The sequence below is a fragment of the Peromyscus leucopus genome, unplaced genomic scaffold (genome assembly GCF_004664715.2).
Source record: "Peromyscus leucopus breed LL Stock unplaced genomic scaffold, UCI_PerLeu_2.1 scaffold_1433, whole genome shotgun sequence".
NCBI classification, from domain to species: domain Eukaryota; kingdom Metazoa; phylum Chordata; class Mammalia; order Rodentia; family Cricetidae; genus Peromyscus; species Peromyscus leucopus.
In genome coordinates, this window is record NW_023504593.1 from 2,800 (window position 1) to 16,000 (window position 13,201).

A 13,201-nucleotide genomic window follows, 5' to 3' on the forward strand; every position below is an offset into this window, starting at 1 on the left:
GAGGATCTGGCAGGACTTGAGGGAGGTAAAGCATATGATCAAATTTTTATTTAAATATAATTTTTTTGAATAATTAAAATATAACAAAAAGCATGATGGTCATCCTGTGAATAATTATTATAGAACAGATAGGTTATACTTCTACATATTCCCAAGAACTAAAATGGAAAACACTGATTAAGATACAAGGAAAAACTGGACCACATTAATACACAAGAATATGATCTACAGCTGGGTATGATTGTACATGCCTTTACTTCCAGTACTCAGGACACAGAGGCAGGTGAATCTCTGTGTGTTCAATTCCAGCCTGGTCTACAGAGTGAGTTCCAGGACATTCAGGGTTATACAGAGAAACCCTGTCTCAAAAACAAACAAACAAACAAAACAGTATATAATCTAATATCAGTGTGTAGAAATCCAGGAAAACAAGGTCAATTGATGTGCTGTTGCTGCATGGTACCAAGCAAGATACTGACAGACTTTCTTTACTCTGTTCAAACAGACAAAGCCAGAATCTCCGTCTATGGTGCTTTCTATTTTATAATACCATGATTCCCATATCTAACATTTTACAAACTAGGAAACTCACAGTGTTCTACGATTACTTTATTTGCACCAAAGGTAAGTGAAGGAGCTTCAGTTTCCTGGATACAGTCTGGAGATTTTCTAACTCCCACGAGATTCTCCTATTCTCGCGATATCCTCCTTTCTCTCATGAGATCTTGTTTGCATGGTCACTGTAAGCGTCACAGAGGCACCCTTAGTCTAAAGGGCAGGGCTAGTACTAGTGTCTCATTCCCTTAACAACGGGTGAACAGGTGGTGGTATTACAGGGGTAATCTGAGGGAATAGCCCATTTAAGCATGCAGGATCCCAGCGGGAACAATGGTTGCAGAACAGATGGTGAAGAAGAGGACGGCCAACATACAGCCAGAACCCCCCATGCCCAAGCTAGCTCACAGATTTCTGAAGCCGAGAATGACCATGGTAACTCCCCTCATGAAAGTCAGCCACAGGATTCTGGTAGCCAGGCTGCGCAAGGCAGCCTTGACTCAAGGAGCCCTGTAGAGGCAAGAGTAGTGGCAGAAGAAGCAGCCATAGCTCCTCAGGGCGAGCAGGCACCAATTATACCAGGACCCAGTGGAGATGCTGCAACAACAGCTGGAAGTCGACTCCTGGAGTTGTATCCTTTTGGGGGAGCACATTGGCAGGGACTGTAGCAACATAGGGAGGGCAGAATTCCAAAAGTGATTTGTGAGGAAAGTTAATGTGGGGAGGTTTATGACTAACTAGGAAGGGGATAGAATGATGTACTGTGGGCAGTCAGTCCTGAGTAGAGTCAATATTGAAGCAGAACAGGGAATCATGTATGTCTAAGAAGGCTGTAGGTTGTGGAAGACCAGAACCACTGAAGATAAGGCTATGGATTGGGTGTCATTTGGGGGCATGCTAAAGTAAACCTCAGAAGTGTGCCCAATGCACAAAGAAATTCAATAATGGATAATACCTTGACCATATCTCCTTCTAGTTCTGTAACAGTGCCATTCAGGACTGCTGTGGAGGCAAACATAGCATGCAGATCCCTCGCCTCAAATGTCCAGCACCAGCAAGTGATGGTTCAGCAGGAGTTCACCGTGAATGACACTACTCTGACTGTGTCAGTTCTCCAAGAGTTTGGAGTGGGGGTGGCTTTAGATTGGGAGGCAATGTGTATTCTAGGTATTCTATAATGGAGACACTGGTAGATTAGAAGTAAGCAGAAGACATAGTATGGTGACACTGCACAGATTCCTCATTCTTTCCCATGATGGTGTTTCCCCCTTTACTTTTAGTAGGTGGACCACTGAAGATCCTGTTCTCTTCCGAACATCCATCAATGCCTTCCTTGACCAGCTCTCCTTGGTGATGAGGAGCGTCCCACGCCCAGTGTTTATGGCTGTTTTCAAGCAAGGAAGAGGAAGAAATAATGAACTTTAATGTAATACCACCAACAAGACAAGGGAAGGGCATTTCATGATTTGGGCAATTGTCCCTTTGCCTTCATATTCACTGTTTTGGTCCTATCACACTGTTACTGAAGGAGTGAATATTGAAATAATGGAAAATGAAGAAAATAACATTGAGTTGCTGTTTTTATTTTGAGTTATGGCAGAAATCCAGGTTTTTCTATTGTGCCCTTTGGTTGGAAGGGAAGCTTCTTGGATTCTAATGTTCTAATACTCCAAGGTGATTGACAATTTAGGAAAATGGAAGAAATGAAAATTTTATTTTTTACTATTATTGTGTGTGTGTTCACACACATGCGCACATGTGCATGTGTGTATGAGTGTGTGTGTGTGTGTGTGTGTGTGTGTGTGTGTGTGTGTATGTGCATGTGGAATGTCACCCAACCGGAGTTCAGAGGATAACTTTTGGGAGTCCTTTCCTTCTACCATGTGGGTTCTTCCTAGCAAATTCAACTATTCAGACTTGGGCATCCTGTGCTTTCATTAGATGAGCCATTTCTACATTTCTGAAGTCAATTTTAATGTACAAAGCAATATATGCTAGAGCACTTAACTAGCATGGAAGAGGTTCTTGGTTTAGTTCAGAGCAATGTAAATGAAAAAGAAAATTTTATTACTGAAATTTAATTCTGTAGTTACAGTAAAGGGATTTTTTGGTTCTACAGTTGTATTTATGCAGTAATTGCATAGTGGAAACATACAGGTTTTTAGGATTAGTGCTATTTTTGTTCTTGAAATATTTTCCTTTTAACATACTATCTTTCTATTTTTGAAGAAATTCTTTGAGAAAACAATATAAAAAGTGTCACAATGTAATCATGAAATATGGAAGGTGTTCCAGTTTTTATACTATTGTAAGTAATGCATGTGAACACTTATTTCCTTAAGCTTGGTTCTCAAAGATAGAATTACTGAGTTGTATACACTTGGCTTGTTTTTGTAAACTTCTTCATATATATTATAAAAGCACTCTAACATATGCTCTTCCATTCAAATTTTGGTTCTACCACATCCTTGTCACCACTGGATTGTCTTCCTGACAAAATTAAAACCTTTGTATGAGAACTCAACAACACAGAAACACCATTTTGAGGGATTTTGTTAACTCCCTGGCCTCACTTACAGATTACTCTGTAAGAATGGTAGAATATTTTGCTGTATTTAGGACATGGTGATTAGCTGTATCAAAATAGATTTGCACAGGAGTCTTGCTAAATCCACTCAGTTCTTCAAACTTTTTCTTTTTTTGTTTTGTATTGTTTTTCAAGATAGAGCTTCTCTGTGTAGACCCGGCTGTCCTAGAACTCACTATGTAGACCAGACTGACCTTGAACTCAGAGATCCACTTGCCTCTGCCTCCCAAGTGCTGGGAATAAAGATGTGTGCCACCATTAACTGGGTTTGAACTGTTTTTTTGATTCAGCCAAATTTCTCATCTAGGTGAATTCTTCCAGTACAGTTATTTTTATTTCTTCCGTTCTATTCTAATCTCAGTATCTTTCCTTATTTTTTTCCTTCATTCTCACTTTTATTTTGTTAGTCCTTTTATCTACTCCTAATACTTTGGGGGTGGGAGTTAATGCTTTTCTATGTGCCTTGACTGCTGCCTCCTCAATAATGACACTTTGTGCATGAGTGGAGACACAAACACAAGCTTCCATCCTGCTCAGGGACTAGACATTTGCCTGTGATTCTGTGGGGATCATGGGTGAAATGGTTCATTTCTGGGTTCAAATAATTTCCTTACATACGAGCCTCAGCAGTGTTCTGCTGGAGCCTCAAGCAGGTCCTTCCATGAGAGCCAGCATTCCATCCCTTTTTATCTCTGCCCTCTCCAACTCACAGACTACAATTTTCATTTAATATTGGGAAGAGGACTGGCAAAGGGGCTGTAACATGGGAAATCAGTAGCTACAGATTTTAATTCCCTCTTTAGGGGGGAGAATTAAGGCACTGGAGATTTTAGCAGAGCAGACAAATAAACTGCCCTACTACTCAGCAGTTGCTTACTGCTACTCTGGCTGACAAGCTGAAGTAGACCAGGGAGGTAGGGGGTAAGATTTACAACATTCTATAGACAATGAATGAGTTGAAATTATTAAAGATGTGGTTAAGAATACATAGCCGGGAGTGCATATTCTACCAACAAAAAAAAACCACAGAGCAGAAGGTATTGATGCTGCAGGTGGAGGTTTCTTTTATGGCCGCCTCTCCCTGAACCACCAAAAGCAAGGCTCTAATTAAGGGGGTAAAGTTGTGCAGGGAACATCTTATGTTATTGATCGCTACAACATACCTGATTTGGGTTTAAGCCCAAAGGATTCAAAGTGGAACAAGCTGTTCACCTTCCTGGGATGATGGCTCAGAATTGAAGAACCTCTATCTTATGAATTCTGCCTTGGCTTTCTGCTGGAGCCCCGGCTGATGATATGCACCAGATTGTGGAACAGTTTGAGCTTCTGACAAGAGGATTTATGAGAAGAGGGAGACTGCAGGGATATCCTAAGACCTTATTCCTTCCTTGCAAAGTCTTTGCCTCATATATAGGCTATTTTATTCCCAAAAGCCTCAGCATCTCCAACATATATTCCTGGTACCTATCCTATGAGCTCTCAGAAATTATATAAAGAATAATAGTATTTATTGGGGGTATAAAAGAGAAATGCAGTGAGAATTCATGCATCTTAGTGAGTTACGAGGGAGGGTATGCAAGATTGTATGAGTCTTTGTTTTTTCATCAAGAAACCAGTTAAAGCTAGTTTTAAATTTCAAAAGCAAAAGATAAAATGATTGATAATCTCTATTACATATGATGAAAAGATAATTTCTTAAATGTCTTGTGTTTTTATAGATATATAGGACTCACAATATTTAATCCATGTTTTCCAAAAATACAATGGTAGTAGAGAAGTAATATAATATTTAATTTCATTACACTTTGGCTTCAGTATTTATTTTCATTTAAATTGAGTATAATTTATATATATTATTATTATTTTGCAGAAAAATAATTTGAAGGCATATTAGTCAGATTTTCAAATTATTAGAACTAATTTGCTAATGAAAAACATTTTTACTTCATATAGTACATGATATTTTCCTGCCTTAAGATTTTAGTAATATAACATATGAAACAGAACTGAAATGTCAAACTCTGTGACAGACACAGGTAGGCATTTGAGCACCTGTTTTCATATCTACATTTAGATTTGTATGTGGTGCTTTAGTAATAATAAACACCTCAATCAACACAGTCTAAAGAGAAGTATTAGAAGTGTTTTTTTTCCTTCTCTCCTTTCCACTTTAATTCCAATAAATATTTTTCATTTTTATGATAAGGCAATATGTCATAATTTTATATTATACCCTTCCTCTATTGGCATTAATAGTATCTAAAAAACAAAACAATTTTGAAAAATTTAAGTAAGCATAGTATTTATATAAAAAAATCAGGGTTTATGCTTATTTTAACCACCACATGAGCATGAAAAATGATTTTATTCTTTAACAACCACATTCATTATTGATAAAATGGGATGGATAAGTGCTTTTTCCATGATTTTTATGATAATTCCGCAACATAATGGATTTGGAAATCTAAGTGGAATTCCTAGCTATTAGGAGACGAGAACAGGTAGCTGCATCTGAAGGAAATGTGGTTCTCCATTTCACTAATTTTGTTCACTATGGCTGACTTCTAGACATACAAATCTTTAGGAAGTTCATTTAAGAGAATCAATAAAGAATAAAAATTTATTGCAGTTGCATCTCAAAATGAATTATTGTGACTACTCTCCATATGGTTTAGAAGTAATTTTCATTATTTGATACTGAGTGTGGTAACAGTGTCCTTAATCATATAATAATTGAAAGGTGTCACCATCTAATTTCAGTGCAATGGCCTGGTGAATGCTACACTTGAAACATAGTTGTAAGATTTTGTGACTTAATAGTTGTAAGATTTTGTTCATTTTCACAGCATTAAATGATCAAATCTTCCTTTTCGGCAAATGTTTCCAAACATAAACAGCTTTCAGCAGACTGTATTGAATGTCTCAGTATGCTTCTCTGTCTCAGCTGACTTGCAGCTCAGCCAGGCCCAACTATTTAACTTCAGATTGTATATATGCAACCTGTATTTTGGTGACCTTCAGAGATCATAGCTGATCTGTAATTCCAGTCTGCACAGAATGTCAAATTATAACATAACATCATTTATCAGAAGAATAGATGCTATGGAATATTTATCTTGAAGCAAACTTAGTTTTTAAATGGCTGGTCTAAGGCTTGTATGAGACAATTCAGACTTCTTTATAAGAATACCACTAACTCTAAACCACATCCTCAGATGATTTCAGCCAATCACTGCCTAGTATAATAAAAACTGTTTGAACATCTTGATTGTAGCATCTGGTCTGCTGCCTATCTGCCTCTATACATAGTAGTTTCAATTAGGGAATCTGGCCTGTTCCTTAAATACACCCATAGGACATGATCTAATTCTAAACCTCAATCTTCATTAGTAACCATAGTCTCAACCCTTAAACTCCTGCCTAATTTAATTTTGTCTAGTCTTCTAGTTTGACCTCTATAAAACCAATTTAAAAAGATTTTCTATTGGAGGTATTTTGCAGGAAAGAAGTGTCATCTCAGGTTTATGACAACAGCTAGAAGACATGATGGCTGAACTATTAACTCTGTTCCAAACTCATAAACATTCAACATCAGGCCTTCAGGCCACTGTTTCTTTCCCCAACTCTCTCTTTTTCTCCTCTTCCACTGGAAGACTTACATTTATATTTCTTTTGAAGCCATATCTGGATTTTCCACAGAAAATGCTTTTATATTAGTTTCTTTAATCCCTCATTAGAACAAAATTCTCCAAAAATTGAGACATCAATTTATTTTTCTACCATAATTGCAAATTAGTAATAAAGAATCTGCTGTGTTATGTAAGATTAGCCTTAAATTAAGATACTATACACTATATAGGGAAGTAAACCTAATAAAGTCTTACATCTCATTGAAATACCCAAGCCATCTATGTTTCACTATCATCAAAAGAAAGCTGCAAGTTGTCTTCCTTCTCCACTAGTGTATTTGTGTGCTAATCATCTATGTGTCATGTACTAACTGCCATATAACCTTAGATTCTATGATTTTTACTCATTTTTAATTGTTCCCTCACCTCTGTCCTAGGCAATTTCATTGCTCTGATGGATTTTTATAAGTCATATTTGACTCAAAGCCCAGTTAGACTCCTATATAATCATCTCATCAGAGGAATACCATTTACTAGCTACTCTGCACTCACAAACTATCAAAATCAGTTTGTTCATACTTATCTCTCTCAAATAAATTGGTATACTGCCTATCATATTGTTTTGCACACCTAGCCAAGGTAATCAGTAAGCATTAAGTTTCTGAATCCCCCTACCCAGGGTTTTCTGAGGAAACCAAACATTCATTCACTGTTCTGATTTAACTTCTGCTATAGCATTTTGAAGTGAGACACTAAGTTAGATTCTGGCTTTTTTTTTTTCATTTATAACCTGCTGCATTTCTCTTGATTATTTTAAAACCATAACTTTTGCACATGACTATAAAATCCCTAAGGTCTAAGGTCATTATTCAGCTTTAATTTGTCTTTTTAAAGTTTATTGTAGTGAGTAAAAATTTGAGTCCTGTGAGAAAATACTTGAAGCAAAACTAGTAATTACTGTGCTGGTGTCCCTCATGGTAACCCTTGATGTTGCAGTACTTCAACAGGCTGGAATACAGCCTTTATGAAAAACACAATTTACCTTTTACCTATTGCACTTTGGCTTTCTATATTTGTTATCTTCAGCAACTCTATCTCAATAATTGCACTTTATAATTTTTTACTATTTTAAAGCAAAATTAAATGAGTAATGTACTTAATGTCTTGACATACATGAGGTAATCAATATTTATTATCTTTATTTTTGCTTATGGCACTGTAAAGAGTATTGCAAATTGCTCTGCACATACTAAACCACACTTCTCAGTATAGCCATTCCAAACACTTAAATCTTTATGAATGCTAAATGGCTATTCTAGGATAGACTCTTAAGGGAAATATGGAAGAAAAAAGCTAAAGGAAAATTGAAAAAATATAGCAATCTATTTATTAATATTTATGGAAACCTCACTGTGTCTCCATCTGTATTGCCAGTATGTTAGATTGGATGTTCATCATCATTCCTGGATTATTGAAACTCTTTTATATAAAATGCACCTCAAGGAAAAACAGTTAAATCTTCTCATTACTCCTCATTGCCTGGAGAGCATATTAGAAATAATAAAGAACAGGAACAGGCAGAGCTATTGAGCTTCACAATAACATACTCTTATAAAAATAAAAACAGTGAGGTAGCCCAAATCATGTAAACATAAAACAGTAACAAGAGCAAACAAAACTGTTTTCTATGAATCACTAATTTGTGTTCTGTATCTTCTTTTACCTTAATAGACCCCTCCTCCTTATGGTCTGAAAAAAATATTTTGTGATTTTGTTGTATTTTCTGTGTCTCTGACCAGGGTTTCTGGTTGGGAATTGTCTTTCTGTATGCTGTGAATAAGTGTTGCTTTGACTGGTTGATAAATAAAGCCATTTGGCCTATGGCAAGGCAGCTTAGAGGCAGGCAGTAAATTCAAAGAGAGAGACAGGAAGAGGAGGAGGGGACACCATCCCCCATCCAGAGAGAAGCATGTAATGGCACACAGGTAAAGCCATGGAACACATGGCTATGTATAGATTAATAGAAATGGGCTGAGTTTACTTATAAGAGCTAGCTAGCAAGAAGCTTGAGCCACAGGCCATGGCCATACAATTTGTAAATAATATAAGCTTCTGTGTGTTTATTTGTGTCTGAGCAACTGAAGGACTTGGTGGGACATAGGAAAACTTCCAGTTACAGGTTTCTTCTTCTTCCTCTATTTAATTATTCATAGTTCTGGTCTTTTCTTAGTGACCAAATCTCCTGGATGTTTTTCAGACTTAGTCTTTTCTTTGACTGAGGTATCCATTTCTTCTATTGCGTCTTCAATGCCTGAGATTCTCTCTCCCTTGTCTTTTACTCTGTTGCTGAGGTTTACTTCTGAGATTTTTGTGTTCATTCCCAGTTTAATTTCAGTTTGAACTTTTTCTAGTATATCTACATTTTACTTTTTTGTTTGTTTTTTGAGACAGAGTTGCTCTGTGTAACAGAGTCCTGGCTGCCCTGGAACTTGCTTTGTAGACCAATGTATTTCTACTTTTATGTCTGAACTGTTTTCATTATTTAATTCCACTGCTTGTGCTTTCACAGGCTCCATTAAGTTATTTATTCATATACTTTTTAAGGCCCTTGAATATATTCACACTTGCAGTTTTAAAAATCTTATCTTGTTCTTCAACTATATTGCATTTCTTAGTATTTAGTATAGTAGGGTTACTGTGTCCTGTGAATGCATTCTGTCTTGTATTTTAATGTTTGTATTTTTGCATTAGTCTTTAGCATCTAGTGTTAGAATGATTGAGGTTATTCTGTGGTATTGTATTTGGTCTTGTCTTTGTTGTGTGAGTGATCTAATCCTTAGTTTCTTTTGCTCTCTATAGCTCTTAGGAAAGTATAGTGGCTGTGGACTGCCTGGTAGAGAGTGCTTCCATCAGTTGGTGGGTGATAGGTAGGAAAAGAGGCGAGCTAGGAGAAAAGTTTGAGAGGGGCTTCAGGAAATATATAAGATCTAAGAGGGACCTGTCCACACCAAGAGATAAGATCCCCAGAATTTGAAGGTATGGTGAAATGAGTCTTCTGCAAATAAGTTGCAGTAACACAAAGAATAACCTGGAAAGACAGGGATGAAAGGGCTGGGGTGGGAGCTGGGTGTGTATCAAGTGACTGAGTCTCCAGTGAATGGAGTTGTGGTGTCAGGAAGCTCATCTGCAAATAGGTTGTTCCATGACTGAGGCTGAGAATGGAGAGATCTTGATGGAACAAAAGATAGTATGCATCACCTACCTGAGTCCCTGCCAGGTATGGCCACCATGGTTCACCTTACAGAGTTTTTCTAGGTATTGATCATTGACACAAAGGAATGGCAGACTGAAAGGGTCCACAGGAAGGAGAAAAGATTGTTCGGCACTGTTAGGAGGAGTCCTTAGGAAACTGAAATAGGGTAGGAAGAGATGCACCTGAAAAATAATATTTTCATCTTTTTTAAAATAATTGAGAAACAACAGAATGAAAATTAATGTAGTCAAATGAATTCTACTCAGTTCATATGGTTTCAGTAACTATAAATAAATCTGAATGCCTTTTCAAAAATTAATCTTGTCTAGAGTATTTGCCTTCAATTGTATTCTGCCTTGTTTAGTTTCTTTATAAAACCAATCTAATTTCTCACAAATATAAATTATATAACATTATTATGCTTGAAACTTTTCAAAGATCTCTCATTGCACTTAAACCATCAACATTTTAGAATGGCTTATGACCCCTTATATGATATGGCTCCTAGTGTCATTAACATAATAACTTACCACCACCATTCAAATATTCTATCACTTCTTACCAGTACTATACTGATCCTCAAGTTTTCAACATATACTTTTGTCATTCTTGTTTTGAGAAGAAACCACAACCAAATCACAGCAACTGATTAGTTGTCCTATTATGAATTAAACCTCTTACAGGTAATAATCATGTGTTATTCTTCATCATATTTTGAGCACCTTTTGTAGTACTTGATAATGGTAATAATTCAATAAATATTTGTGGCAAATATATATATATATATATATATATTACTAACTCAGCATTTTATTAAAGAACTATACTTGGGAATTATCTCAGATTCAGAAAAGAGCTTTTATCTCTGGTCCTTATAGCAACTGTGATCTCCATCTCCAACAACCAAAATATTATTAGTCCCTTTGTCTAAACATTTTATAAACCTTTTATAGTGTGCTATGGGAAGAAATCTGACTTTTATCAACTTGTTATATTTTTCTGGACATTTATATATAGGAGAGAGAGTAGAGAGTCACTACTCCAAGAAAAGCTGCAAATTTTTCCTGAGTGTTTATTATACATCTAAAGTGCTCAAATAAGTTTAAGTACACTGTTTTACCTAATCATTTCAACTACTTTTTTTAGAGGCTTGATGTGACTTACAATATTATATACTGGATAATAGGCAGAAACAGGATCTAATTTGCTTGTATATGACCTTAGTTGCTCTATTATTCCATCTATGAGAGGGATTATTAATACTTTCTTAAATGATGAGCTGTCAAATACTTTTGACTTTATGAGCAATGTGGTCTATTCTCAGATTCTTAATGTTTCACTGCAACACAAAATCAGTTATTAAACCCTACAAAATAGAATAAGTTTTGCAAGATATACTGCAGTTTTAAATTGCTTGTCTAGCATATGTGGGGCCCTAGAATTCATTGACAACAACACCAAAAATATAAAATAAATTGAACAAAGTAAGCATGTCCTTGTATAAGTAAAGCTTTACTTGCAAAAAAAGGTAATACATAGTTTTTACTATTGGACAAGTGTTTCCTAATTTTACAATAAAAGATGACCTGAGGAGTTTTGAAATTGCAAATGTCTTGATTTCACACCAGAACACATGATCCTCGAAGAATTTTGAGAAAAAATGTTTCAGATGCTTCCTGGCTGTTTTAAATCTACAAACCAATAAGCTAAATACTAAGAACTTTAAGTACATTGTTAGTAAATGGCACTGGAGCCTACTTGCTTTCCTCAAATTTTCATGCTCTGTTCTAGCAAGGCAAGGCAGAAGGCTAACATTGAGAGCTTCATTCTCTTGGGCTGGTTAGAGTGATCATTAACACACTATATTTAGCCTAATAGGAAAAATTTGATTCTTCTGATTTCCTTTGGTAGCAGAGAAGAGAAATGCTTTTGAAATGCCACTAAGGCACTGCTGCTAACAATGATTCTTTAATGTCTGCCTTGATGAATTCTGTCAACGTGAACATTAGAGAGTCTCAGGCAAGGGTGGGGTTATTAATTAAAATTGAAACCAATCTAAATGCTGTAGCAAGATTGAGGATGGACTGGGCTACATAGTGAAAATCTCATCAAGAAGAACAATAATGGGGCTGGAGAGATGGCTCAGTGGTTAAGAGGACTGGCTGCTCTTCTAGAGGTCCTGAGTTTGGTTACCAGCAATGACACAAGTAGCTCACAAACATCAATAATAAGATCTGGGTCTTCTTCTGGCATGCAGGTGTGCATGCAGGCAGAACACTATATGCATAATAAATAAATCTTTCTTTAAAAAGAACAATAATGAAGAAAAGAGTCTTTTAATAATTCATTTTATCAGATTTGTCAATCTGTATTACATAATTATAAATCAAATTTATTATTCACAATTAGCATTTTACTTAAAATTTTTATTGGAACAAGTTTCAAGTACTGAATATCAAGGAGAAATCTTGAAACAGAAAACACAACAGGTTTTACGAAATTGAATCAAATCTTTACTTTTCAAAGAGAAAAGAATTTATTTTCTTATAAAATTTCTCTGAGTGAATAATGAGCATGATTCTCTTTGACATACTGTTAGACTTAAAACCACACCAGGATCTGTACGTTTGTAAGGAATTTATCATATAGTATTAGAGTAAATAACATGGATGCAAAAATTCTGTTTAAAAAAGTTTAAGGTGCATACAGAATTTCCAGGCCCAGTTGGGGCCCTAGAAGGGAAACCTCCTAACCTCTGACAGAGGCAACTTTGAAAAACTAGCATTTGTTCTCAGGTCTGCAGGATTCTTGGGACGTCTTTTAGCACTCAATTTTCATATACCTTCTTTGGAATCTCAAGAAAATGTGTTTCTTGGCCTGAGGCCTTGCATGCTGGACCACAGAAGTTCTCTATGAACAGTCACCTGTACCACTAAGTACATCTCAACAAGGGCTTTGGGAATTAGCGAGATAGATTTTGTTTGAGGTTTTGGGTCACAGAGTACATTGAGGTTAGACACTGCCACAGGTCAAGTTGAGGGACATGACTTGAATTTTTAGTAAGATCTTAACCTTCCAAATCAGAAGACCCAATAGGTCCCCAAACCATATATCCTACAGACCCTTGGAGGCTGATCTCTGTCAGTGTACTACTATACCCTGGGGAACTTTCTCATG

At 36.2% G+C, this 13,201-nt stretch overlaps 1 protein-coding gene across 1 annotated transcript; it reads left to right on the forward strand.

Annotated features, from left to right (window-relative positions):
• The first annotated feature begins 760 nt into the window (after positions 1-760).
• LOC114688797 (EKC/KEOPS complex subunit LAGE3-like) lies at positions 761-2,126 on the forward strand. Its single transcript, XM_028863308.2, has 3 exons — positions 761-1,186; positions 1,532-1,660; positions 1,836-2,126. Exons 1-3 carry the CDS (start codon positions 867-869, stop codon positions 1,978-1,980), a joined length of 594 nt encoding a protein of 197 aa, XP_028719141.1. The 5' UTR covers positions 761-866; the 3' UTR covers positions 1,981-2,126.
• The last annotated feature ends 11,075 nt before the right edge of the window (positions 2,127-13,201 follow it).

Coding starts and splice junctions, on each gene's coding strand:
- LOC114688797 (XM_028863308.2), top strand. CDS start 867: ATGCAGGATCCCAGCGGGAACAATGGTTGCAGAACAGATGGTGAAGAA. Junction 1,187..1,531: donor GGAAGTCGACTCCTGGAGTT/GTATCCTTTTGG, acceptor ATCTCCTTCTAG/TTCTGTAACAGTGCCATTCA. Junction 1,661..1,835: donor AATGACACTACTCTGACTGT/GTCAGTTCTCCA, acceptor CTTTACTTTTAG/TAGGTGGACCACTGAAGATC.